The 24003-nt window shown below is 42.1% G+C and overlaps 1 protein-coding gene and 1 long non-coding RNA gene across 3 annotated transcripts in view; one reads left to right on the forward strand and one right to left on the reverse strand.

Moving 5' to 3' along the window:
• Nucleotides 1-24003, reverse strand: part of ELOVL7 (ELOVL fatty acid elongase 7) — a 79237-nt gene that overhangs the window by 42217 nt on the left and 13017 nt on the right. The window contains exons 1-3 of one of the 2 annotated variants that reach the window (XM_085869251.1): nucleotides 5444-5467; nucleotides 5206-5297; nucleotides 4329-4519 (exon numbers count right to left, since the gene is read on the reverse strand). In XM_085869251.1, the coding sequence (XP_085725377.1) occupies nucleotides 4329-4519; nucleotides 5206-5260 (246 nt within the window). In that variant the 5' untranslated portion in view covers nucleotides 5261-5297; nucleotides 5444-5467. Of the gene's footprint in view, nucleotides 1-4328; nucleotides 4520-5205; nucleotides 5298-5443; nucleotides 5468-24003 lie in introns of those variants that run through there. The other variant, XM_085869250.1, reaches the window with a different exon arrangement.
• Nucleotides 5901-23236, forward strand: LOC147031999 (uncharacterized). The gene is made up of 4 exons (XR_015055007.1): nucleotides 5901-6009; nucleotides 11626-11732; nucleotides 14042-14089; nucleotides 23058-23236. It is a non-coding gene; the product is annotated as an uncharacterized LOC147031999 (long non-coding RNA).

Raw genomic sequence — 24003 nt, forward strand, 5'->3', positions numbered from 1 at the left:
GCGAAAGCTGACAGGAGAAGACGCTTTCTGGCACCGACCACTCCGTGCGCAGACGCTTTTTCACTCCACCACCTTGCACGCAGATGTTTACTTCCTGCCAGAACTCTCAGAACCCCCCGAACGCGCAGACCGCGCCTATAATTATACGCCCCCCTCTTCAGAAGGGGGGGGGCGCCTCCTCGTGACCCTTCCTCTCTCACTGGCTGGTTTTGGCGTGCAAATCGCTCTTCGTCTTTCTCACTGGCCAGTATTGGGACGCAAATCGCTCTTCGTCTCTCCCACTGGCCAAAACTGGCGGTAAGCTCCTTGATTGGCCCGGGGGCGTGGTGACATCACACGGAGCCCTTTCCTCCTGTTGCGGGATCTGATTGGCCGGGCGACGGTCACCTCACTCGTTGCAGGTCGATTGGTCGAGGGCCGCCGCGTGGCTCCTCTTTGAACTCCACCCACCATGACGTCAGCCAGAGCGAGGTGAAGGAAGCGAAGTGGAGGTGAGGGTGAGGGTGATGCGGTGTTGTCGGTGTTGATGTTGGTGGTGTAAAAATAAACGAAAAGAAAACCTGACTATTAAAATAACTCCACAGCGCAGGAACATTTAATTACCCATTAGACTCGGGTCGGGACCCTAACTGGCAGCATGTACTTACCAATATAACTGATCTATAGGATCTGTATGTTGTGTGCTCATAGCTTCCAGATTCACAACACTACTATAAACTGGTTAATACCAAAGCCAAACTCCCGCCCAGACATGAACACTGCCTGGACGCGTCCGGAGCTAAGGTGTGTGGAGACAAACACCGCTCAGACACGTCCGAAGACAATAGAGAGAGCGAGAGAGAGATGTGTGGGAGGGTGCTGCTCTGTATTCGGCGGGGGTGGGGCGAGGATAGGAAGGAGAGAGAGAGAGAGAGAGAGAGAGAGAGAGAGAGAGAGAGAGAGAGAGAGAGAGAGAGAGAGAGAGAGAGAGAGAGAGAGAGAGAGAGAGAGAGAGAGAGAGAGAGAGAGAGAGAGAGAGGGAGGTGGGTGGGGGGAGGGGAGTTAGCAGAGAGATGTTATACTAAATTAATGCACGCGCGCGCACGCACGCACACACGCACACACGCACACACGCGCACACGCGCACACGCGCACACACACACACACTCTGCTTGGCCGATATCGGCAATTCTTCAGCATATTGGAGTCAGTGTGATTACCGACTGCAGTACATACTGTATACAACCTAAAAACCTCTAGTAGCTTTCACCCTTGTTTTGGAGGAATTTCAATAAACAAATTATAAAAACAACATTGCATTGTAAATGTTTCAGGAAGATGTGCATAAACATTAATCTTTATAAACAGCTGTCAATCGTCATCTGATGAGTGGGAAAAAAAAAATTGGTGCTGTAAATTAGAAAACACATTAATACGGCAAACAGCTCGTAAATAGGGTGTTATCAAATATATTTTGCTTTGAAACTCACAAAGAGAAACTATATAACCTTTGTAAGTCATGTACCTCTTTCTTGTCGCAACTGCACATCCCGATTGGGACACGAACTGCACCGTTATCGATTGTAGGGTGCTCAGCAAGTGGCTTAAGCACTCAAGCAAACACTCCAGTTAAGTGGTTGGTAAGGAATGGCTGGCCAGACTGTGGCTGCATACCATATCGTATCCCTTTAACTTTAAAGCCGTGATTTAAAGATATTAAGTGAATTCGTTCAAATAATGACTTTATCCACAAGAGTTGCTATTAAACGCAGAACAAACTTGGAGACATCGCAAAGTAAAAAGAGGTGACGCACACACCCATGAAATAAACATTGCAGATAATCTGCAATATTGCCTGCTCGTCTGTGCATGCGTCATGTGGTACATATGTTCGCAGTCCGCACAAACATTATAACTTATTTTAAAATGTCCGTTTTTCACCAGATTTGCTTTGATTCCTTGTTGAGCACCTCCAGAAACATCACAAAATATAGACACAGATATGTCAGACGCTATGGATAAGCAGTCCCTCTGGGCAGGGGGGGGGGCAGGGCACTAGGTCAAGCAGTGAATGCATCAAGTCATGTAGGTCAATGAAGCTGGTGAGTTTTGGCATATTCCTAGATCCTTGTTCACTCAATATAATTTTCCAAACAGTAGAAAAACGATGTTTAGGGCTTTCGAAATTTCACATTTTCTTGTGTATATATGGAGAAGGAGGAACGACAGCCTTGCTTGCTTAAAGTAAATAGGTATATAGGCTTAGTTATAAAACTCATTATTTCTTTAAATTATCAGATTTCACTCCGGATTGACAATTATTTAGTCCGGATGATATCCGATCCTCAAAGCTGAAATAATATTATTTCGATGATATACTTTAATTAGTCCATAAGAGTAGATCGTGGAAAATGGTATCACACAATGCATGAAATTGCTCTAAGCTCCTAATTTGAAAGCTATAGCACTTACAAAAGTGATATATACAGCCATTCGTAGCTATGATGAAAAGAAATGCGATAATATGAGTGATGAAAGTGAAAAAAAACTATTGTTAAGAAATCGTTGCAGCCTGTTCCAAGCCAAGGCATGGTTGAGCAGGCCAAAATACAAGGCGGCTTCAGACACCAGCAAGGTCACCCAGGATACGCCTTAAGACTCCATAGAGCGGTGACCGAGGATGATGCACTTGATAAAGGACAATTAAATAAGGCCGATAATCATCTAAAAAAAGGGGTGTTTCAATTAACCCAAACACACAATTTTCAATCATGTACTTCCTTGGAGTTTTCTTAGTATGCATGCAAAGCTTCAGGCTGCAAGGTTTCATGATTTTGGAGTTATGGAGGACACACACACCTTATTAATTAAATAAGAGAAACCCAGTCAAGCTTCTTTATTAGGATTTGCACCTAAAATCTCCTGAAGCAATGTGACATACGTATGCTGTACTTGTTGCGAGATCAATGCAATGTTTTACTTAATTCATAGTTTTATTTTTCATAGAAAATATATTTTCTTCAATAGCATTCCCAACGTACCCAGCAATGAACGAAACAAATACAGTACTTCACAATTGGCCTCAGCTTTAACAACTGCAGGGAATGCTCGGAGGTTGAATGAATTATTTCATCTCCTCTTCCAGTCAAAGACGGAGTGCCCCGAGGCAGTTTTGGGCCCCAGTCCTATTCCTAATCTTCAACGATATCTGTCTCTCTGGAAAATCCTCTTTATCTCTTTGCTGATGACTCCACCCTCTGCCATAACATCCCCAATCCTTTGCAGAGGCAGGTATCAGCTTCTTCCCTCTCTGCAGACCTTGATATAATTGATAGAATCAAATACTTGGAATATGCCTTTCAATCCTGGCAAAACTCACTCACTCCAAAAGACTCTCTCTTTCATGCAAACTCTTTCCTTGCCAAATCTGAACTTTTATCCACCTACAAGGCCTTCAACAACAACTTAATGGAGTACTGCTCTCCTCCTGATCACACCTTACTCAGCTAGATGACATGGAAACCAAGGCATTCTAGATCATTGGAATCTCCTGTGTTGAAGCAGAGTTTCTGGGCCTATCATTTTCACATCACAGATAGGTCAGTGGTCTCTATGTCTTCTACTGCTTCATTTCTAATTTTGCACATTCTGCTTTCTATGCTTTGTTCCTCCCCCCCCCCCCAACCCAAGTTTTCTGCAAGTCTGGAAGTAACCCCTTTCTGGTGAAATTCCCAAAATCCAGACTCACTGTTCACCCCCACTTATTCGTTCCTCTAATTTCTCACCTGTGGAAACAAATTCCACATTATTTTCAATGCCATTCCTCCCTCCTGGGTTTTCCAAGACAACAGTTCACCACCATCTCAGGTCATCCCCCATCCACAAGACCACACCCATAATCTTTTCTCACATCATTAACCACCCCAAGCCCACCTCTTTCCACATTTATCATTTTCCTTCCACTTCTGTGACTGTGAGTTAGCAGGTGTCATATATTCCATGCTTTTGAAATGGAATGAAAGTGTTTCACCTTTATTTCATTGTCCTTTCATTCTCGGCCTGCAAATTCAATGACTTACTATCCTCCTATTGCCCACATCTCTTATTTCTCAAAGTCTCCCTCAATTTTATCCTTCAACCATGCTGTTGGTACATCTCCCCCTCCCCTCTCTATATACTGTTGTTTTTGTTCTGTTATGTCCTGATCCATTCTGTGTTCTCACTGCTCCACTAACCTCAACACTGTATCCCAAAAAAATTAATTAATTGTGGATAGAAAATTCCAATACATACTTTGTACAAAGTGGAAGGGAGGGTAGCTGAATGAAAGAAGCCATTGGGAGCAGTACCTCATACAAGAGGTAGACAGATAAAAGCACCAGGCCAGCATTGTAGATGATCATCACGTTTTTCAGGTCAAAGGGTTTCCTGTTCTCCATGAGCCGTGGTCCAAGGTTCTTGACGAAGTACACATAAAATATGAGTATGAAGCCTTGTTCAAACGGCGAGTTCATGAATGGCCATCCACTCACACGTGGGTCTGCAGGGTCAAGACACAACCTCCATCATTTGGAGAACAAATCGGTAAAAAACAAAAACAAAAAAAAAACCTTTATTTAATCTTGCCTTCAACAGAAAAAAATTGTATCCATTAATAATAATTAATCCCCACCCCCTCTTCCCACGAAAGGAAACTGGTTTAACTCTATACTCTCCCTATTCTACATGGCATACATATCATAGAGTTAAACCTTTTCTACATTAAATCTGAAAATTATTGTTTCTAATATTTACTCAGCACTCTTTTCTTCTAATAAACCCAGAAATGTCCCAAAGTCACCCATGATCGTAAATGCTTAGATTGAAGATTTTTCTTATTTACCTATGGAAGATGTCACAGTGCATACAAGAGGCCATCGACATCAATATGGACTCAATATTGAAGGGATTTTGACATTTCCCTATCCCCTATACATCCCCCTCAATCTCCCAACCTATGTTCCCGTTATTCCCCCATGCTCTTCACTTCATTATCTCAAAATTTCCATTTGCCAGCCTCCACTTACATTTTATAAACATAGCCTCTAAACTTCAAAAGGAATCAAAAATATGAGAAGCAAAACACAAAAACAATAAAAAAAATTAAAAACCGAAGGAAGAGGGGTGAATGAAGAGAGAAGAAAGGAAGACGAAAGAACAAGCAAACAAGGAGACATGGCAGTTTACCAGCATTCTTTATCCAATTATGATAAGCATCAACAACCGATGTCGCCAACTCCATGGCAAGAAATGTTCAGAAGACAGTCTCAGAGATGGCCCTGCAGGAAACACAAGGCATTTGCTTTAAAATTTGCAATAGCATTTAAATCCCAAAAAGCAACACGACACACTATTTCACATCAGTGTTAAGTATGACTTGGCATCACATCAAGTGGATTATTATGAAAAATAAAAAAGTAATCACCCCACTATTTTCCAAAGTTCCATTGGAAGCACAAGTTCATATTCATGTTCAATATCTGCAAATGTACCTGAGGTCGCATCAGGAACAAACATGAGCTGAACCAAAGAAAAAAAAGATTCATAAAACAGGGCAACGATGTATTTAGAACGATATAGCGAGACAGTGTGGGGGACAAAGAACCAATCCAGTCCATAAGGCTGCTATGGAAACAAGTCTCACAGTGTTAGAACAAAGTACATTTAATGACACAAGTCCCAGAAATAAATATCTGTTAATTATTACTGAAGTGAACTTGGAATTTGACACTTATGCTTCCAGAAGGGCAATGCTCAAACTGTTACTAAGAAAAATATTTGATGATTTATTTTCACAATATATTTTTCCAGAAGGGTCATGCTTTCCCCATATTGTTGATTTACTCACACAACCGGACTTCCTGATACCTGATACCTTCCCCCCTCCCCCCACCCACTCCACACGGGCTCGAATGCTTTCCGCATGCCACCACCGTCCCAACCAGATTGACGTTTTGGGCTTTACCTTCCGTCCTTTTGCTCCAATGAAAGGTAAAGACTGAAATATTAGCACCTTGGCATCTTTCACAGCGGATAACTTCAACCATTTTAGACTCATGTTTTGATGCAGTAAACAAGCCTCAATGAGAAATCAACAAGCTGGATAACAAACCAATTAAGCTGCTCCTTGTCAGTAAAATGCTCTGCAAACATAGGGGCAATACCCCTGGGCACTCACCTGGTAGCGGCTGGATAAGATAACCATGGACCCACTGGAAGGCAGGGATGACCCACAAAATATGTAATGGAGAAGAAAGTAAACACCTATGGAAGTTTCTTTTTAATGCCGTGAACAAACGTTGGCACATCAATCACGGGTGATAAAGGTTGTTGTCAAGTTTCATCGAAATTGTGTGTAGTTTCGGAGAAGAAGCTGCAAGTATATGTGGACGGATGGGCGGACGAGCCATCCCTTAAGCTCCCCGGAAATACATTCAAGGTGAGCTAAAAACCAACACAGGCTCGGAATATGCCTACTGAGGTGGAGCAGATGCGGACCGCAGCCCCATGGAGGTGCATAGGACAATGACTGTAGGATTGGCCGAAAAACGGAAAAAGGCTCAACAAACTACCAAATCCAATTTGTGCACAGGCACAAAGAAAACAAGTTGGCAAAGATATCCCTTACTCACCTTGTAACAGGCCTTCATGAAAAGGTGCAAATAGAAAATGCTCCACCGAAAATCAAGAGTAGTGAATACAGCTGCATCAATAAATTGTAAAGACAAAGAAAAGTTACAAAATGAAAGATTAAATGTACAGTACGCCAATAATTGAGGGAATGACAGAAGACAAGACAAAAAGAAAAAACACCTGGAGAGATTTGCTAGTCTATAATAAAGGCCAATTGGAGTGGAAGCCAGCTTAAATTGGATGGAGAACAAATAATAATAAATTAACGGCATTAAGAAAATGGCAAGATTGAGTCAGTCAAGGTCAAAATAGAAAGTACCAGTCCCATTCCATCGGGATGCTAAATACCGAATGTCAGAACCACAGTCAAACAAAAAGGCATAATAATGTATGCAGTTATCCACTGGCATATCTGAAAAAAAAACTTCAACATACCAGCCCCATTAAAATCATGGAAGTACAAACCAAGGGCAATCATTAAAGATGAAGAGTGCTCACAAATCACCTGACCATCTGATCTGACCATCAATCACCTGACCATCTGATCGTCTGATCTAGGGTGAATATAGAAAACAAGTCATTGGGGTTGGACATCATACAGATTTTATTTTTAAAGAAAAGGAAAGGAAATGACAGCATTTCTAATGGAGATTTCATAACCTGGTCAGTGGTTTTGGACCAAATATCTCAAGAGAAATTTTTTTTTTTAAAGGACTGACTACCAGGATGTGAAAATCGAAGTCAAGAGAACCTGGAAGCCAAGGAATACTGATGTTGTGCCAGTGATAAAGTAGAACCTGACTAAAATTTGAAACTTATACCAGAAAACATTGCAACAAACAAACTGTAGTTTGAGGCCATTCAGGGTTCAGTGATGATCCTTCAAAAGAACCTTTTGAAAACAAAGATAGGATAACCACAAAAACATCAACTTGGACATCAAAATATGATCCGAGAAAAAGGAAGGTGGATACCTTGTGGGCCCTGGGAGGACTCAAATCTACTTTCTGACATGTGCTCAAGGGAATTACAAGCAATGCAAAAGAGACATTTTGATCAAGGATGTCCATGCAAAAACAACTGGCTGCAATTCACCTGCCCTTTTTCTCCTTCTTCTTTAATGGCCACTATTAGTCCCACTTTTGAGGTTGGCCAATGCAAGCTTGACCCAAGTCTTTCACGAGCTCGCTGGCCCAGCTTGACGTTTGACAAAGTAGTTGGGTCAGGAATTTGGAATTTGTTCAGGGTGTCGACGATAGTTCAACTACTCTTCTTGATGAACACCATGGGATCTTTATCATTCAACTAATGCTGCCAGATGGGACACCTGCTTAACGTCCATCTGAAGGACGGCAAACACATTGATGAATGATCCTGCCTGTGAAACACCAGGATGACAGTTTATAGCAGGGTCGGGATTTGAACCGAGGCTAGACAGCTTATAGGTGAGTGTAAATTCTTCTTCTTGCATATGGCAGCTTGGCTGCCTGGTAGCTATCATTTTGTTGGGGCGTGACTATGCCGCTGATGCTGTGCCCCTATACCAGTATACAGGTACTCATTTTGCTGACCTCGGAAGGATGACAGGCTGAGTCAACCTCACCTAGTGTTAATTCAGTGGCCAACAGGGCTCAAACTCAGGACCCTAAGATTGCAAGCCAGCCACCCTAACCACAAAGCCACCACCAGGCTTAGTGTGAATTCACCTGTCATTATATCACTGCTTACTTTCATATACTTGTACTGCTACTTCATCAGTCATGAAGAGCTGAGACATGAAAGATTATTGGAGGAACTTGTGTACATAATCATGTGTTTGGACTTGGACAACGGGAGAGAAATCAACACTGGAGATGCCCAGGATTTAAACACAGGATGTCCATATTCAGAACATATTTGTACACATTGGAAAGCTGTAATATGATGCCACTCCAATGTGATGTGGTGTAATAAGATCTAACTCTCCCTGTACAATCCAACATCTAAGTGTATTGCCAGTGCCAGGCCCAGATAAAGAAGGGATGTGAAACTGAGAGCAACCAGTAAGTCCAAGATAAAGACATGATATGACTCCAGGAAACTGAAAGATGAGACAGTAAGTTCAAGGACAGCTCCAGTTACAACATTGTAGGAGCCGTTTAAAAGCCCGACAATCAGTTAATGAAATGGACCAATATGACTGATATACAGTCGTGGCCAAAAATATTGGCACCCTTGCACTTTTTCAAATAACTCACAGTGTTCTCGAAAAATAAGTTGAAATTGACAAAAGTATTTGGTCTCCACAATTCTTTGTTTCACTGTTAATATTACAGAACCTTTGTTTTTGATTCAGAATTTAATATATCCTTTTAAATCAGAAAATAAAAACAAATGGTATTGATAACATTATTGACATCCTCGACTTAATATTTGGTAGCACAGCCTTTGGACAAAATAACTGCAGTGAAGAGCTTCCTATAGCCATGAATGAGCTTCCTCCACCTCTCTATTGGCAGTTCTTGTTCAAACTGCTCCTCTTCTCCCAGATTTGAAGGGTATCTTCTCCCAATTGCTGTTTTCAGACCTCCCCACAAGTGTTCAATGGGATTGAGATCTGGACTCATTGCTGGCCACTTCAGAACGGTCCAGCGTCTTGTCTTGAACCATTCCTGGGTGATTTTTGAAGTGTGTTTGGGGTCATTGTCCTGCTGCAAGATCCATGATCTTCGACGGAGACCCAGCTTTCTGACACGGGGGTGAACAATGCGCTCCAAAATGCCTTGGTAATCTCCTGATTTCATGATGCCATGCACACATTCAAGGCACCCAGTGCCAGAGGCAGCACAGCAACCCCAAAACATCACTGAACCTCCTCCATGTTTGACTGTAGGGAAGGTGTTCTATTCTTTGAAGGCTTCATTTTGTATTCTGTAAACAGAGATGATGTGCTTTACCAAAAAGCTCTAATTTAGTCTCATCTGTCCACAAGACATTCTCCCAGAAGGATTTTGGCTTGTTCAGTTGTGTTTTGGCAAACTCCAATCGGGCTTTCTTTTGTCTCTCTCTCAGCAGTGGGTTCCTCCTGGGTCTCCTACCATAGAAACCCCTTTCATCGAGTTGGTGACGGATTGTGAGAGTTTAACTGTTGTACCTTGTGTCTGAAGGTCAGCTTGAATCTGTTTGGCAGTTGATCGAGGCGCTTTCTCCACCATTCAAACAATCCTTCAGTACAAACTTCGATCAAATTTTCTCTTGCGGCCACGTCCAGGGAGGTTGGCTGCAGTGCCATGGGCTTTAAACTTCCTGATAACACGGTGGACACAGGAACATCAAGGTCTCTGGAGATGGACTTATGCCTTGAGATTGTCCATGCTTGGCTACAATCTTGTGTCTGACATCCTTAGACGATTCTCTGGTTTTCTTTCTTTTCTCCATGCTCATTGCGGTACACATCATGACGCAAAACAGCAGAATGACTCCTTTTCTCTATTCAAATTGGTTGAATGAGTGATTTTGATCTTGCAGGCACCTGCAACTCACCACAGGTGAGTTCCATCCCAAAGTAAAGGAGAATCACCTGCTTGAAATCTAATTATTTCTAACAAATTCTAAAAGGTGCCAAGAATATTGTCCGGGCCATTTTAGGATTTCTGTGTGGAATAAGCAAAGATTTTGTAGTTATTTTCAGTTTTTTTTGTTTTGTTCCACTGCAAACCAACGAAATACATATGTCGATACCAAAATATATTTTTTTAATTTCAACAATTTTCTGGAAGAAATGGAGCATTATTTGAAAAAAAGTGCAAGAGTGCCAATATTTTTGGCCATGACTGTACTTTGAGGAACCGAATAAAGATGGAAAGGATCCTGTATGTTTTCTGTTAATAAGATAACTGCAATTCACTTTAAGAAAAGATGACCTCCACTATCAAGGTAGAACAATATTCTTGTCCACAAAAGCAAAAAAAGACACTGGTGGAATGGAAACATATCAAGGAAAGGATGAAAACAGCAATATATAAAACAAACCAAACAAAGATAAGTCATCAAATGCAATGCTCCGACTGAGGTTAGTGGACAGTGTGAAGAATGGATTCTACCAACAACTGCAAGGAATTTTGAATGAACCATCTAAGCATGCCATTTGTATTATGATGAGGGACTTGAATGCAAAGATAGGATGTGACCAACATGCATGGGAAAGGGCAATTGGACCACATGTTACTCAAGTTACAAATAACATTGGGGAGATGCTTTTGGAGTTCTGTTCAACAAGCAATGCTCTTGTTATGTAGGAGGCACCCTCTCCCAACACATAAGATGACCTGGAAATCCCAACATAAGTTGACCCAACACAAGAACATCCATAAGTTGACCTGGGAGGGGAGGGAGAGAAAGGACGAGGATGGAGTTCCCTTAGAGAAAGAAAGAAAGAGAAAGAAAGAAAAAGAAAGGAAGAGAGAAAGAGACAGACAATACTGAACTGTCTATTAAAAAATCATCCATCCATACATTAACATGGGTGTCAATCGCTACTTAGGAGTGGGGGGGGGGAGACATCAAAAGTGTAATTCGTGAAGCCAATAGTGATGACCAGGCAAGTGTAGCCCCTGCAAATTGTTGATTGTGGACTCTCTTTGCTGTGGTGCATTCCAAATATTTAATTGGACCACCTCTGCCATGTTCCTTTGAAATAATTTAATTAATAAAAGGGTGCATTTTTAATTTTGAGCTTTTTCTTGGTGCCAAAGTTTATTATTGGACCCAAAATCCAGACATAAATGTGGATTCATTCATACTTTTATTGTTACTTATACTTTTCATCCCAACTCTTCAAGATCGACAAAAATGCAAACTCCCACCCCACCCCCACCTTTTCCCCCAAAATGCAAAGGGATAGGTCCATAGATTATAAGATAAGCTTGGCAGGGAGCTCCTCTTTCTGACTCCCCATTTATTTATCTTTCTTTCCCTCTTCCTCGTGGTCTGTAGCCGCTATTAACAAAACAAATTTGTTTGGAGAAGTTGTCACAAGAGGATCGAGTATAACTGAAAACGACGGCCGAGACAGAATTTGCCCGAATACCACGATAGCATTGGTAAGTGGTGCCAAGTACTCCGTTGCATCGGAGTGTTTATTTGAGCGTTTTGAATCAAGCAAGCCACTTGGCAAGCGATAGCAAGCTACTTGCTAAAGGAACACACAACTGGTGTTTATATAGCACAGGTGTGATGGGCTGAATGGCCTCCTCCTGTCGCATTTCCTTGCAAAATATATATACGAGGTGTGTTCAAAAAGTATCCAACCTTAATTTTTCGTGCGTAAACAAATGAAGCTAGGGAGGCGTGGTTTGGTGCACGTATGTAGGCGATCCTAATCCGTATGCGTGAATATTTTCCCACCTGCAGAAGCTGTCAGTCGCCGACAGACCGCCGATGAGTGAGGAAGTGCAAGTGAGCGCCGTCGGATTTTCGTTTTTGACAAAATGACGGAAAAATTTTAACAACGCTACTGCATCAAATTTTGGGTAAAGCTTGGCGATTCCCAAGTAGAAACAATCCGCAACATTCAACAGGCCTTCGGGAACGAAGCAATGGGCACCACACAGATAAAAGAGTGGTACAACCGCTTCAAAGATGGTCGCACATCAGTGGAAAGTGAAGCACGTTCTGGTAGGCCCTCAACATCCTGAAATGAGATAGTCATTGACCAAGTGAGGACCCTGCTGATGCAGGATCGTCGAATCACGATCAGAGAAATTGCAGACGAGGCGGGCGTCAGCATTGGATCCGTTCATTCCATTGTGACTGAGGATTTGGGCTGAAGGAGAATCTCAGCGAAGTTCGTGCCAAAGCTGCTAACGATCGAGCAGAAGCAACTCCGTTTGGAGATCGCACAGGACATGCTGGAGACTGTGAACAGCGATCCCAACTTCAACACAGTGATCACTGGCGATGAGACCACAGTGATCCGTCATTGTCAAAAACGAAAATACGACGGCGCTCATTAACACTTCCTCACTCATCGGCGGTCTGTCGGCGACTGACAGCTTCTGCAGGCTGGAAAATAGTCACGCATACAGATTAGGATCGCCTACATACGTGCACCAAACCACGCCTCCCTAGCTTCATTTGTTTATGCAATAAAAATTAAGGTTGGATACTTTTTGAACACACCTCGTATATAGATCTAAACGTTAATCACCTCCTCCATTAATCCCTTCCAGTGTTTATCACTAATCAAATTGGTCTGAATGGATAAACACCAGAGGCTTTTTCAAGGGGATTTGGATTAACTCATGGTTCGGACTGATGTTGCCTGAGGTCTGGATGTGGACCGCGGTCCACCTTTTGAGGACCCTTGACACTCTTATTACACATTCATCTCCGATGCAACAATGACTAAATAAACTTTTCTTACCTGAAAATTTTACTATGGGTGAGCAAAGAGACCCCTTTCGAAGAAAACTTGAAGCAACACAGAACTGCAGTGGCAATGTCTATCCATATCAGAACTCGCACAAATGTGACATTTTCAGTGCATGCGCACCATGCAGTACTTGCTCACTCCAACGAATGAAATCCAGCATGTATGTGCACAAGCTAACACGAGTTCCTTTCATTAAATACTGCCCACCAGCACGGTCTTGATTTGAGATAATATTAACTTTCCCAAAATAACTTGATTTAGACAGAATTTGATGATCCATTTGGGGAACACCTTGCGTTCAGACCTGTGTGGATTGTACAAAGCAATACAGTTTATATTATATTTGAGTAATAAAAGTGTGTGTGTGCCCCCCACCCATTGACACACATACATACTCGTGCATACACACATACATTGCTGTGGACAATTCATTTGCAATTTCTCTTCTTGCCAGTGCATTGGTTCAAATTAGATGATGTGATAATTAACGACAATTTGCGTACAAAGTGTATTACTAAAGTGAAGCAGGTCATCTTGGTACAAAACATGTGGTAGAAAAACACAAAAAGCTTCCGACTGAATTATTGAACAGTTTTAGTGATTATTGCGAATGTACAAGTAAATACCTACACAATAATAATGGAAATTCAAACCGCTGCCTCACAAAGGACGAATAAAAACCCCTCATGAGAATGTTTAATTCCATTTTCCTGCAGAACAGCACGATCAAGCAGCCCATGCACGCACAACGGTTCACGTCACTCCTTCCCCATCACCATAATGACCAAATCATCTTTGTCAACACATTTTCACCACAGAAATGGTCACTGGCAATGTTTTCCTCCTTAATGTCCATTGCCCATTGTATTCAGATGGGGTTTTGTTATGTCAGAGGTTCCATCATCCATAGCAGGCATGTGACTCATTCCACAAATCAAAATGATTGTCATTTTAATGGCTGCGGTTGTGCCGTTCCAGCTGTGCATAACACCGACAAAGGGGCTGTAAATGTCTACTGGGCAGATGGTAAGTTTTGCAACAGTTACACTCTGGTGTTACACACACGGAGGGAACAGCACAAAATATTATTTAGAACAAAAGTGTGTGTGGGGGGGGGGGTGGTGGACAGATGCAGAAAAGATCTGGAAATAATTTCAGTGGTATAAGAATATGGACAATGTAGTTGAAAAGGTATAGTGCCAAATTTCCAAGGTAACACGTCAATAATATTCCCATTGCGAAAAATTCATAATCATGATGCAGAAAGAACACATAAATACATCTACGTAGTCCTTTCTTTTATCTGATTGGTGTCAATAATCCACAGGTTAATTGTATCTATTTAATACATACACAAACAATAAAGGAAATTTTTCTTGCCACAACCGTTTGACCTCAACCCCTCAACATCCATATTCCCAAGACACTCCCCTTCTCTCTACAATCTTTAATGTTATCTCCTAAATGTTTGTTTCTCTCAGTTTATTCCCCAACGAACCCTGCAGCAACTTTATCCATTTTGCATGCCAATAAAAAAGTGGTGCGTTTTGAAAAACTAAAAATATGGAGCCTGGAACCGTTGGCAAATCTATTTCAAAACTAGAGTTCATAGAACATCTTACTCTGTACAGTCTTGAGATAATATAATAATAACAATAATCAAAAATATAATGAGAGAAAAAATACAATACACCAAGAACATGGACGGGGTTGATGAGCAGCAAATTTGATTTGTCGCGATGACGTAAAATGCCTTAATAATTTGTCCAAGTACTGCAAAATGGAAGGGTTTTGAAAGTGGCAAAAAGGCTATTTCTGTTCTTCAGTGTTGAAGTTACACAATTCCATTGAAACTCGAAATAATCTGAAAATGCAAAGCCTGTCCGCTTTGTGTTCTGACTTTCCTTCTATATGCAAAACAGTACCGTTGACCTTTTGACGAAATTCTGAATTTATCTTCTCCATATTCCCACAAAAAAGCTTTGCTGAAAATTTGATACCAAAAGCTCAAATGACAATTAAAATTTCAGGTCAATTGGATGAAAAATGACAGTCACGCTGACCTTTGACCTTTTGACGAAATTATAAATTTGTCTCCTCCAGATTCTCATAATAAAGCTTTGCTGAAAATAAGATGACAAAAGCTCAAATGAATAAAAAAAAAAAGAGTTATGGCCTGGACAGACACACACACACAGAAGTGAATGCAAAACCCCGTTTCCTGCTGTGCGGGGGACGGACTAATAAAAGAGACTTTAAATGCTGTAGAAAAAAACAAAGTTGGATGAAAAGGCACACGAGAGCTGCAATAATTTTCTCCTTATAAACTTATGTGTACAGTGCCTTCAGAAAGTATTCACACCCCTTGACTTTTTCACATTTTATTGTGTTACAGACTGAATTTAAAATGGATTAGATTGAAATTTTTTGTCACGGATCTACACAAAATACCCCATAATGAAAAAGTGAAAACAGGTTTTTAGAAATTATTACAAATTAATTAAAAATGAAAAGCTGAAATGTCTTTCATCAATAAGTATTCAATCCCTTTGCTATGACACTCTAAATTGAGCTCAGGTGCATCCAATTTCCTTTGATCATCCTCGAGATGTTTTGACAACTTGATTGGAATCCACCTGTAGCCAATTAAATTGATTGGACATGATTTAGAAAGAAACACACCTTTCCATATCAGGTCCCACAGTTGACAGTGAAAGTCAGAGCAGAAACTCCACAATGAAATCCAAGGAACTATCCGTATAAGTCCGAGATAGAATTGTGAGGAGGTATAGTTCTGGGGAAGGGTATAAAATATATTCTCGAGTGTTGAAAGTTCCCAAGGGCACACTGAGCTCCATAATTAGGAAATGGAAAGAATATGGAACCACCCAGATTCTTCCGAGAGCTGGCCGTCCGACCAAACTGAGCGACTGGGCAAAAAGGACCTTGGTCAGGGAGGTGAACAAGAACCCAATGACCACTCTGCCAGAAGTACAGAGTTCCTTGGCTGAGATGGGAGAACCTGCCAGAATCACAACAATCTCTGCAACACTACACAAATCTTGGCTTTCTGTGAGAGTGGCCAGATGGAAGCCACTTCTGAGAAAAAGGCACACGACAGCACACCTGGGGTTTCCCAAATGGCATGTGAAAGATTCTGAGAGCATGAGGCAAAAGATTCTGTAGCCTGATGAGACAAAAATGGAACTCTTTAGCCTAAATGCAAAGTGCTACGTTTGGTGGAAACCGAGCAGAGCTCATAACCCATCTAAGACCATCATGCTCAGGAGATGCTTTTCAACAGCAGGGAATGGGAGACTTGTAAGGATAGAGGGAACAATGAATGGAGCCAAATACAGGCAAATCCTTTTGGAGAACCTGCTTCAGAGTGCAAAAGACTTGAGACTGCGGCGAAGATGTGTGTTCGAATAGGACAATGACCCCAAGCATACAGTCAAAGCAACACTGGAATGGGTTCAGAACAAGAACATGAAAGTCCTTGAGTGGCCCCGCCAAAGCCCAGACTTGAATCCTATTGAGAATCTGTGGAAAGGCTTAAAGATTGCTGTTCACCGATGCTCCCCATCCTACTTGACAGAGCTTGTTTATAAATTTAATCAATTTATAAAAAATTCTAAAAACATGTTTTCACTTTGTCATTGTGGGGTATTTCATGCAGATCAGGGACAAAAATGTTTATAAAATTTAATCCATTTCAAATTCAGACTGTAATACAACAAAATGTGAAAAAGTCAAGGAGTGCGAATACTTTCTGAAGGCACTGCAGTGCATATCTGGCTGTTCAGTGGGATACAAAACGTCAACAGTTCAGCCTGATCGAGGAATGCTCTCTCCCGAGTGCCATTCTAGTTATCAATGGAACACTCTCCTTCTCTCGCCCAGTGGATGCTGGAGTTCTCCAAAGCAGTGCCTTGGGCCCAGTCCTGCTCCGAATCTCAAAAAATGAGCTCTCCGAAAACCCCTCTTCCTTTTGGCAGATAACTCCACATCATGTCAGCCTAAGACTCGGCAGAATGCAGTTGCGTCATCCCCTGCTGGTCTGAAATGGATAAGATACTTGTCTGATAAATGGAACATATTCCCCAATCCTTAAAAAGCAGTCTCACCATGTTGCTTTGGAAATATCAGCAAATGAAGGAAAACACACGCACACACACACACACACACACACACACACACACACACACACACACACACACACACACACACACACACACACGTTCAGTATTGAAATTCTCTGCCTCACCATTGGCCATGATCTATCCTGAACCAACCATATTGTGAAGCTGGCCTCGAAAGGTAACTGCAGACTGGGCATCCTCAATCATTCCAAGTTATGTCTTATTGACCAGAAGTACCCACAAACTACAAGGCATTTGTCTATAGCTCAGAGGAGTGCTCTTCTTCCTTATGGGTTGGCATCCCATTATCACATCAATATTTTCTGGATTCCACTGACTCTAAAGATATCAACATTATTGGCGGCAACTGGGATGAGGTCGAAGCACAATATCTGTTGTTCTCACGTCACACCGATCAGTTGTGTCTTCTTCACTGCCTTTTCTCCAGTCTAGCTCCATTCACTCCCTCAGCCTTCAAACCCTCCAAGATGACTCCAGGGTGCACATGTTCTTCCAGTCACCCCCTCCTGTTTAAACACTCAATATCCAGGCTGAATGTACACACACTTTTGTTCGTTACTCCTCCCATCTACGGAACAGACTTCCTGAACTTGTTCTATCCCACTCTTCCCGCGAGGACTTCAAAGGCCGGCGGTACATCACAGTCTAATGTTGTGTGTCAGTTACAGCCTTAATGGTGAACACAATGATGGCAATGGAAGTGAAGAGGTCGCAAATACTCCTTTCTTGTACTCAATCGTGGAGGTGTGCAAAATACTGTCGTGTCCACGCTGGTTAAGTTCATTCCCACCCTTCACCCAGTTGTTGTGGACAGGGCGGTTAACACTGACCTGGATGGATAGCCGAACCAGTTCCACTTTGGAGGCGAACACATGATCCTTGGACATTACAGAGAGTGCGGGATGGAGAGCGGCAAAGGCATGTACCAGACGGAAGCACACAGGTTTATACTCAAACCCACACACACACAAGCAAATTTAATAAATATGGGTTTAATGAACATACATCAAATATTTATAATGGGAATAAATCAAAGCGTGATAATAAAAACGTGAGGTAATTTTGAGACGTCTCCACACAGATTCAGATACAGACAAGGGAAAAGATAAAATAAAAGAAAATCCTCCCTTTTTTCTGGCACTTAGCTGGGTGTCCAGAGATGATCTTAGGTGTTTGGCGATCACGCCGCAGAGTTGCTGCGCAAGAAAAGCCACACCCGAAAATGGCACCAAGCCACTCGCTGGGTGGGAAACATACATGGTAATTCACACGGATGGTTCTCCTTCGTTAAGGGCCCACAAACCCTCATACAGTTTCTTATCACGAACCAACTTGCTACACTGTTCCTCTCAAAGAACCAGGTCCACTCACAACAAATTGGTACAGCCTTTCTCCTTAACCATTCGACGGGACAATTTCTTAGGCCCCGAGATAAGGCCATGAGGCACGCTCTTCTTATCTTCTCAGAAACGTACACCCTCAACGACACAGCAAGTCAATGGCTAGCATATTGCTTCAGCACATGAATGAATTCACATCAGCACGAACAACGAGAAACATGCTGCCATTTTGTCGTGCCGAGAGGAGAGTAAAAACGAGACCCTCTGTCTCAACCGTGTTCTACACACCATCTCCTCGTCTCGCCATTCATGCCCTCTCCTCTCACGTCACACTGACCAACCATCAGCTTTGGGGGAGTGACTTGCTGGAAGGAAGCCGGGAAGGCGGGGTTTTCACCTGCTCAGAAATGTTTGGCTCTGTTGTTGTTGTTGACATGGTTCTTTTACTGCCAGCTTTGTAAATGCAAAAACGTAGGAAAAGGTTATGGGGGCAATCACATACTGGGAGAAATTAGCCTTTAACCCTACCTAAATAACACAGCACTACCCCCCCCCCCCCCACCCAATGTGGTGACACATAACTTTATAATTTTAAGCTGACAGTTTTCCCTACTTAATTTACATCGAGAAGTCTCCTCCTCGTCCATCGACCATGCTACGCTATACAATCCTACCTTTACTATGAAGTTCCTCCATCTACCTCACAAACATAACAATATGAATGTTATACCTACCCCACAAATGGTATCCCACACCTTGGTCCACGAAGATAATGATACAGTGTTGAAATCCCCGATAAGGCCAAAAAAAAAAAAATGTTGCATTGGCGTAACCCGCCTGACCCTACGTTTTTTTTTTTGTTTTTTTTGCTATCGATTTCAAGTATCTTGTTGATTGCGATCGCGATCGCAAAAACCCGGAAGTGTTTCAGACAGAAACCGCCGACAAAAAGGGTGGTACTCGAGCCGGGGGAGATTTTGGGAGGGATTTATTAGGGTTTATTAAATTTTTGGATTTATTATCCAAAAATTTTGGGATTTATTAGGAAAGAAAAAAAAAAAAAAAAAAAAAAAAAAAAGATCCCGACCGACCTACCCTATTTTTCAGTGACCCGTTACGCCAATGCAACATTTTTTTTTTGGCCTAATCGTGGAAACGACACACTCACCCCTGTTGATGTAAACTCTGAGATGAACGTCACACTTGATAATAACATTGTAAAATAGCTCCTAGTATCGATCTAATTGCTCCAAGAGTTACCTTAAATAAAAGGACCTTCCTCGGCCCTCTTGAGCTCCTGACCACTTACAAAGCTTTTGTCCGTAGCCTGATGGAGTACTGCTCTCCCCTCTGGGCTGGTGCTCCTGCCTCCCACCTTTCTCGGCTTCACGCTGTCGAAACCAGGGCATTTAAGATCATCGGCATCTCCCGCAATGAAGCTGAGTCTTTGGGCCTCTCACTCAATCACCGCAGGTTGGTCGGTGGTCTTTCTGTCTTCTACCGACTCCTCTCCAGCCTTGCTCCCCCTGCTCTCTCTGTGATTTGTCCCCACCACATTTCCACAGGGCGCTCAAGGTCCGCCAACAACCTGGTCTGGTCAAGGTCTGGTAAAACTACCAAAATCACGAATCACTGCTCATCTTCACTCTTTCATTCCTCTTTTTTCCCGCCTTTGGAATAAACTTCCTCACTCTATTCTTTCCCATTCTTCCCTCCAGGCTTTCAAAACAGCGGTTCACCACCACCTCTTATCTTCCCCCATCCAAATCCTCGATCTTTTCTACCCCCGATAATCCACCCAAGCCCACTTCCTTCATTTCTCCTGCTTTCCTTCCTGAAAGTCCCTGAAATGTCCATCTTCTCTTCGCCATGTTCCCCGTCCCATCCCCATCCCTCTCCCTTCCACAGTTCACCTAATGTGTCTGTTCCCCACTGTTTTGTCCCTTCCACTCCCGCCCCTCTTGTCTCATGCCTCATTGCTGTGAGTTGTGTGTTAGCTCTCATACGAGCCTCGACCAAGGTATACAAAAAAAAAAAAAAAAAAAAAGGACTTCAGGACCCCAGCAAGAGATGCCCAGATTTATCAGATGTAGGGGAACACCGATATATCAGACCTGCCGAGTCAGTGACACGTGTCTCATCATAAGATAAGAATTTCTTCAATGAAACCTTTTGAAAACACAAGGTATAAATTTGAGATTACTTCCCCAATTTTACACTAGGTGCGAAGAAAGTAGTGAAAATACCGGGTATTAAAAGACTTACATTATGAATATGCTGATTTCCTGAACTATAGCCTAACAATTTTCTTAACCAAAGCAAGATTTGAGTTCTGTCAGCAGCTGAAAACGTTGAGTTATTTTGTCATTCAAAAGAACTTCTACTTAGAGCTATCACTAACCTTAGAGCCACCGTTACTGGGTTCAACGTTTCACCAGTGGATTGGCTGACATGATGGCCGAGAGGTGTGCACACTCGCTTCCAAGCTGTCCAGCCTGGGTTTGAATCCCCACCCAAGTAAAAACTGTCTTCCCGGTGATTCACAAGCAGGGTAATTCATGTGTGTGACATCCCTCGGATGGACGTTAAATGGAATTCCTGTCTGCCAGCATTCAGTGGTGGACGCTAAAGATCCCATGGTGTTCTTCGCGAAGAGTTGGTGAGCTATCACAATGACCAAATTCCATATTCCTGTCCTAAGCAGCAGAGGGCATTACATCAGCGGCACATCCGCGTTCTCAACCAATGAAGCTACCCCACAGCCTTGTGCTGCATACAAAAAAGAACTATTTGATAATGCTGAATTGTTGAATCTGCCTCGACTGATAATGTTTGTGCAGTTATTCATAATGCTGTGAGAAATGAGTGTTTACATAAGTTCCAACTAGCCTCCTACTTTTTGTTATAATTGGAGCGAAAGCAAAACTTTATGGGTGTCTTCTGTGTATAATACATCTTCTGTATGATCCATATTACCACCTTAAGCTCCTCCAGGTTATTTAGTTTGGATAAATGAGGGGATTTGGCACATTCTATAGGTGTTTTTTCTTGGATCCAAGCAGGGCATTCAGAAAGAACTGGGAAGGCATTGTAGAGGTTATTATACAATGGCTTAATAGGTGAAAGAGGTTTCTTCTGCACTTATTCATTAGAGGCAGTGTTGTTTAATAATGATAATAATAATAATAATAAAAATAATAATAATAGTGGCTTCTGTGCTCTGACATCGGATTATTTGTTTGCAGCCACCAGAAGTCTTGTTCAAAACAGTTCCGATGCAACTGTTGAACTTTATCTGTGGATGGCGTCACTGACAGAAGCCAAATAGATTGTACTGTAAAACAGCTGTCAGTAGCTGCTTTTAACCTTTCTATCGGGTCCGATACCTCCAACCGTCAACATGGAAGATGTCCAGAAGAACATTGAGGAAAAAAAAAAAATCAAATTTGTGCGGAGAATGGAGGGAAGCATTCAGATAAATTCGAACTAAATTGTAACTGCGTGCGCAGGGACTTTGTGGCCACTCTGTACATGATACAACACGGATATGAGCATGGGTGGTATGATCTGCTTGTGAGAATGTATGGTTTTGTATATAGTTGGACATGTGTCAGAGTTGTTGGTGGGTTGATTGTGGAAGTGGGCAGGGTTGTTTTGCAGATGTGGATATGTGTGTGAAAATGAGTGTACATGCAAGGGACGTGTGTGTATAAAATAAGGTGGGTTGCTCGGTTGCTCGTTTTGCATCCTAGTTTAGAAGCCTTCATTTCTGGTAAGATGCAGTGAGAGTGGTTTGGTGGTTGGTTATTTTCTCTTTTTTACGATTTCTGAAGCAATATATTGATATTCAAAAGATGTTGTAAATGATACCAATTCTGTAACACCCTTTACTTAACTTAATCGCAAAACTCAAAATCGTTGTTTACCTCAAATCAGAATCTTATCAATTTGAAAGCAATTGATAAATTTTACTGTCAGAATATATTAACCAGAGATCCACTTCTTCTTTTTTTTTTTACTGCCATACCTCCGCAAGGTTGAACTGTTTACGTTTTGTATCCCATTGATAGGCCGGATCTGCATCCGGACCGAAACCAAAATAGAATAGGTTTGTTCTTGTCACCTACACAACTAATCCACCAAGTTTCGAGATATCGTGCTATATATAGATTTGGCCCCATCTCTCAATTGTGAAGGATCACTTACAAAAATAATAGTATGCACATCCTCACCAAAATCGAATCAATTAGTCTTTGTCACACACCCAATCTGTCCACGAAGTTTCATCCGAATACATGCATAACTTTTTGAGATATCCTGCTCTCAAGCAGACAGACAGACAAACAGGATTGAAAACATAATCTCCGTCAACCTTTGATGGCGTAGGTAAGAATACGTATCGTCTTACATGACCAGTAAATCATGCACACCTGACCTTGTATGTAGGCTACCATCACATGACCAGCAAATCATGCACACCTGTCTTTGCAGATTACAAGTACATTATCGAAGACATCCATTATGCTTACCGCTGAATCGAGCTCTTATTCAAACACAGAAATGGTCATTGTGCTCCGTTCCCATGCACACTATTATGTCCTCAAGCAACTGAAAAAAAAAACAAAATAAAAAAATAAAACAAAAAAATGTTTGCATGCTTCATTGGCAACATTTTTATGGTTTAAAAAATTTATATTTGATGTCATTTTGTAACCTAAAAGAACCTGCTCACTGTCGCTCTCTTTGTTGGGTGGTCGCTAGACTACCATTATTCTCAGGTTTTCCGTCTGTTGGGTGGTCGCTAGACTACCATTATTCTCAGGTTTTCTGTCTGTTGGGTGGTCGCGAGACTACCCTTATTCTCAGGTTTTCCGTCTGTCTGTATGTCTGTTTGTTTGTATGTAATGGACAGCTCTGGAGGCCAGAGGAGTCAACCGATTTTGATGAAACTTGACAAGTAGGTTCATACCAGGATCAAGTTGTAGACTTTTGAGCACCGTTGCTATGGACGCCACCGTAGCCGAGCAACAGGACTTTGAAATTTTTGAATTGGAGAAGTTGGAGAACTTTCTCAGCTCACGGAGAGGGTTAAGCTGTTGCAGCTTCCTCTACTACAGACTCTCGACGATGTGGACCAGTGCAAGGCCCAAACTGTGGATGGGCACGTGTTACCCAAACCCTCGATGGTCGCTTCCAGAGAGTGGACTTTGAACCTTGCAGGAGTGCCTACCCAAAACATGGCAGGCTTGGTGATATATTTAATGGATGTCTGCAATTGGAAAGACGATGCTGTGCGTCACGATCACCAACGTAGTGGTTGCTAACTCTTTGACAAACAACATCTTCAGGACATGAAAATACACAAAGCTTGTGCCAGTTATATTTACATGGAGACAAATGTCCCAGGGCAGGCTTCCCTGAGGGAGACACCATATCT

The sequence above is a fragment of the Eptatretus burgeri genome, chromosome 2, assembly GCF_056783735.1.
Source record: "Eptatretus burgeri isolate ZD-2024b chromosome 2, Ebu_testis_v1, whole genome shotgun sequence".
Lineage (NCBI taxonomy): Eukaryota > Metazoa > Chordata > Myxini > Myxiniformes > Myxinidae > Eptatretus > Eptatretus burgeri.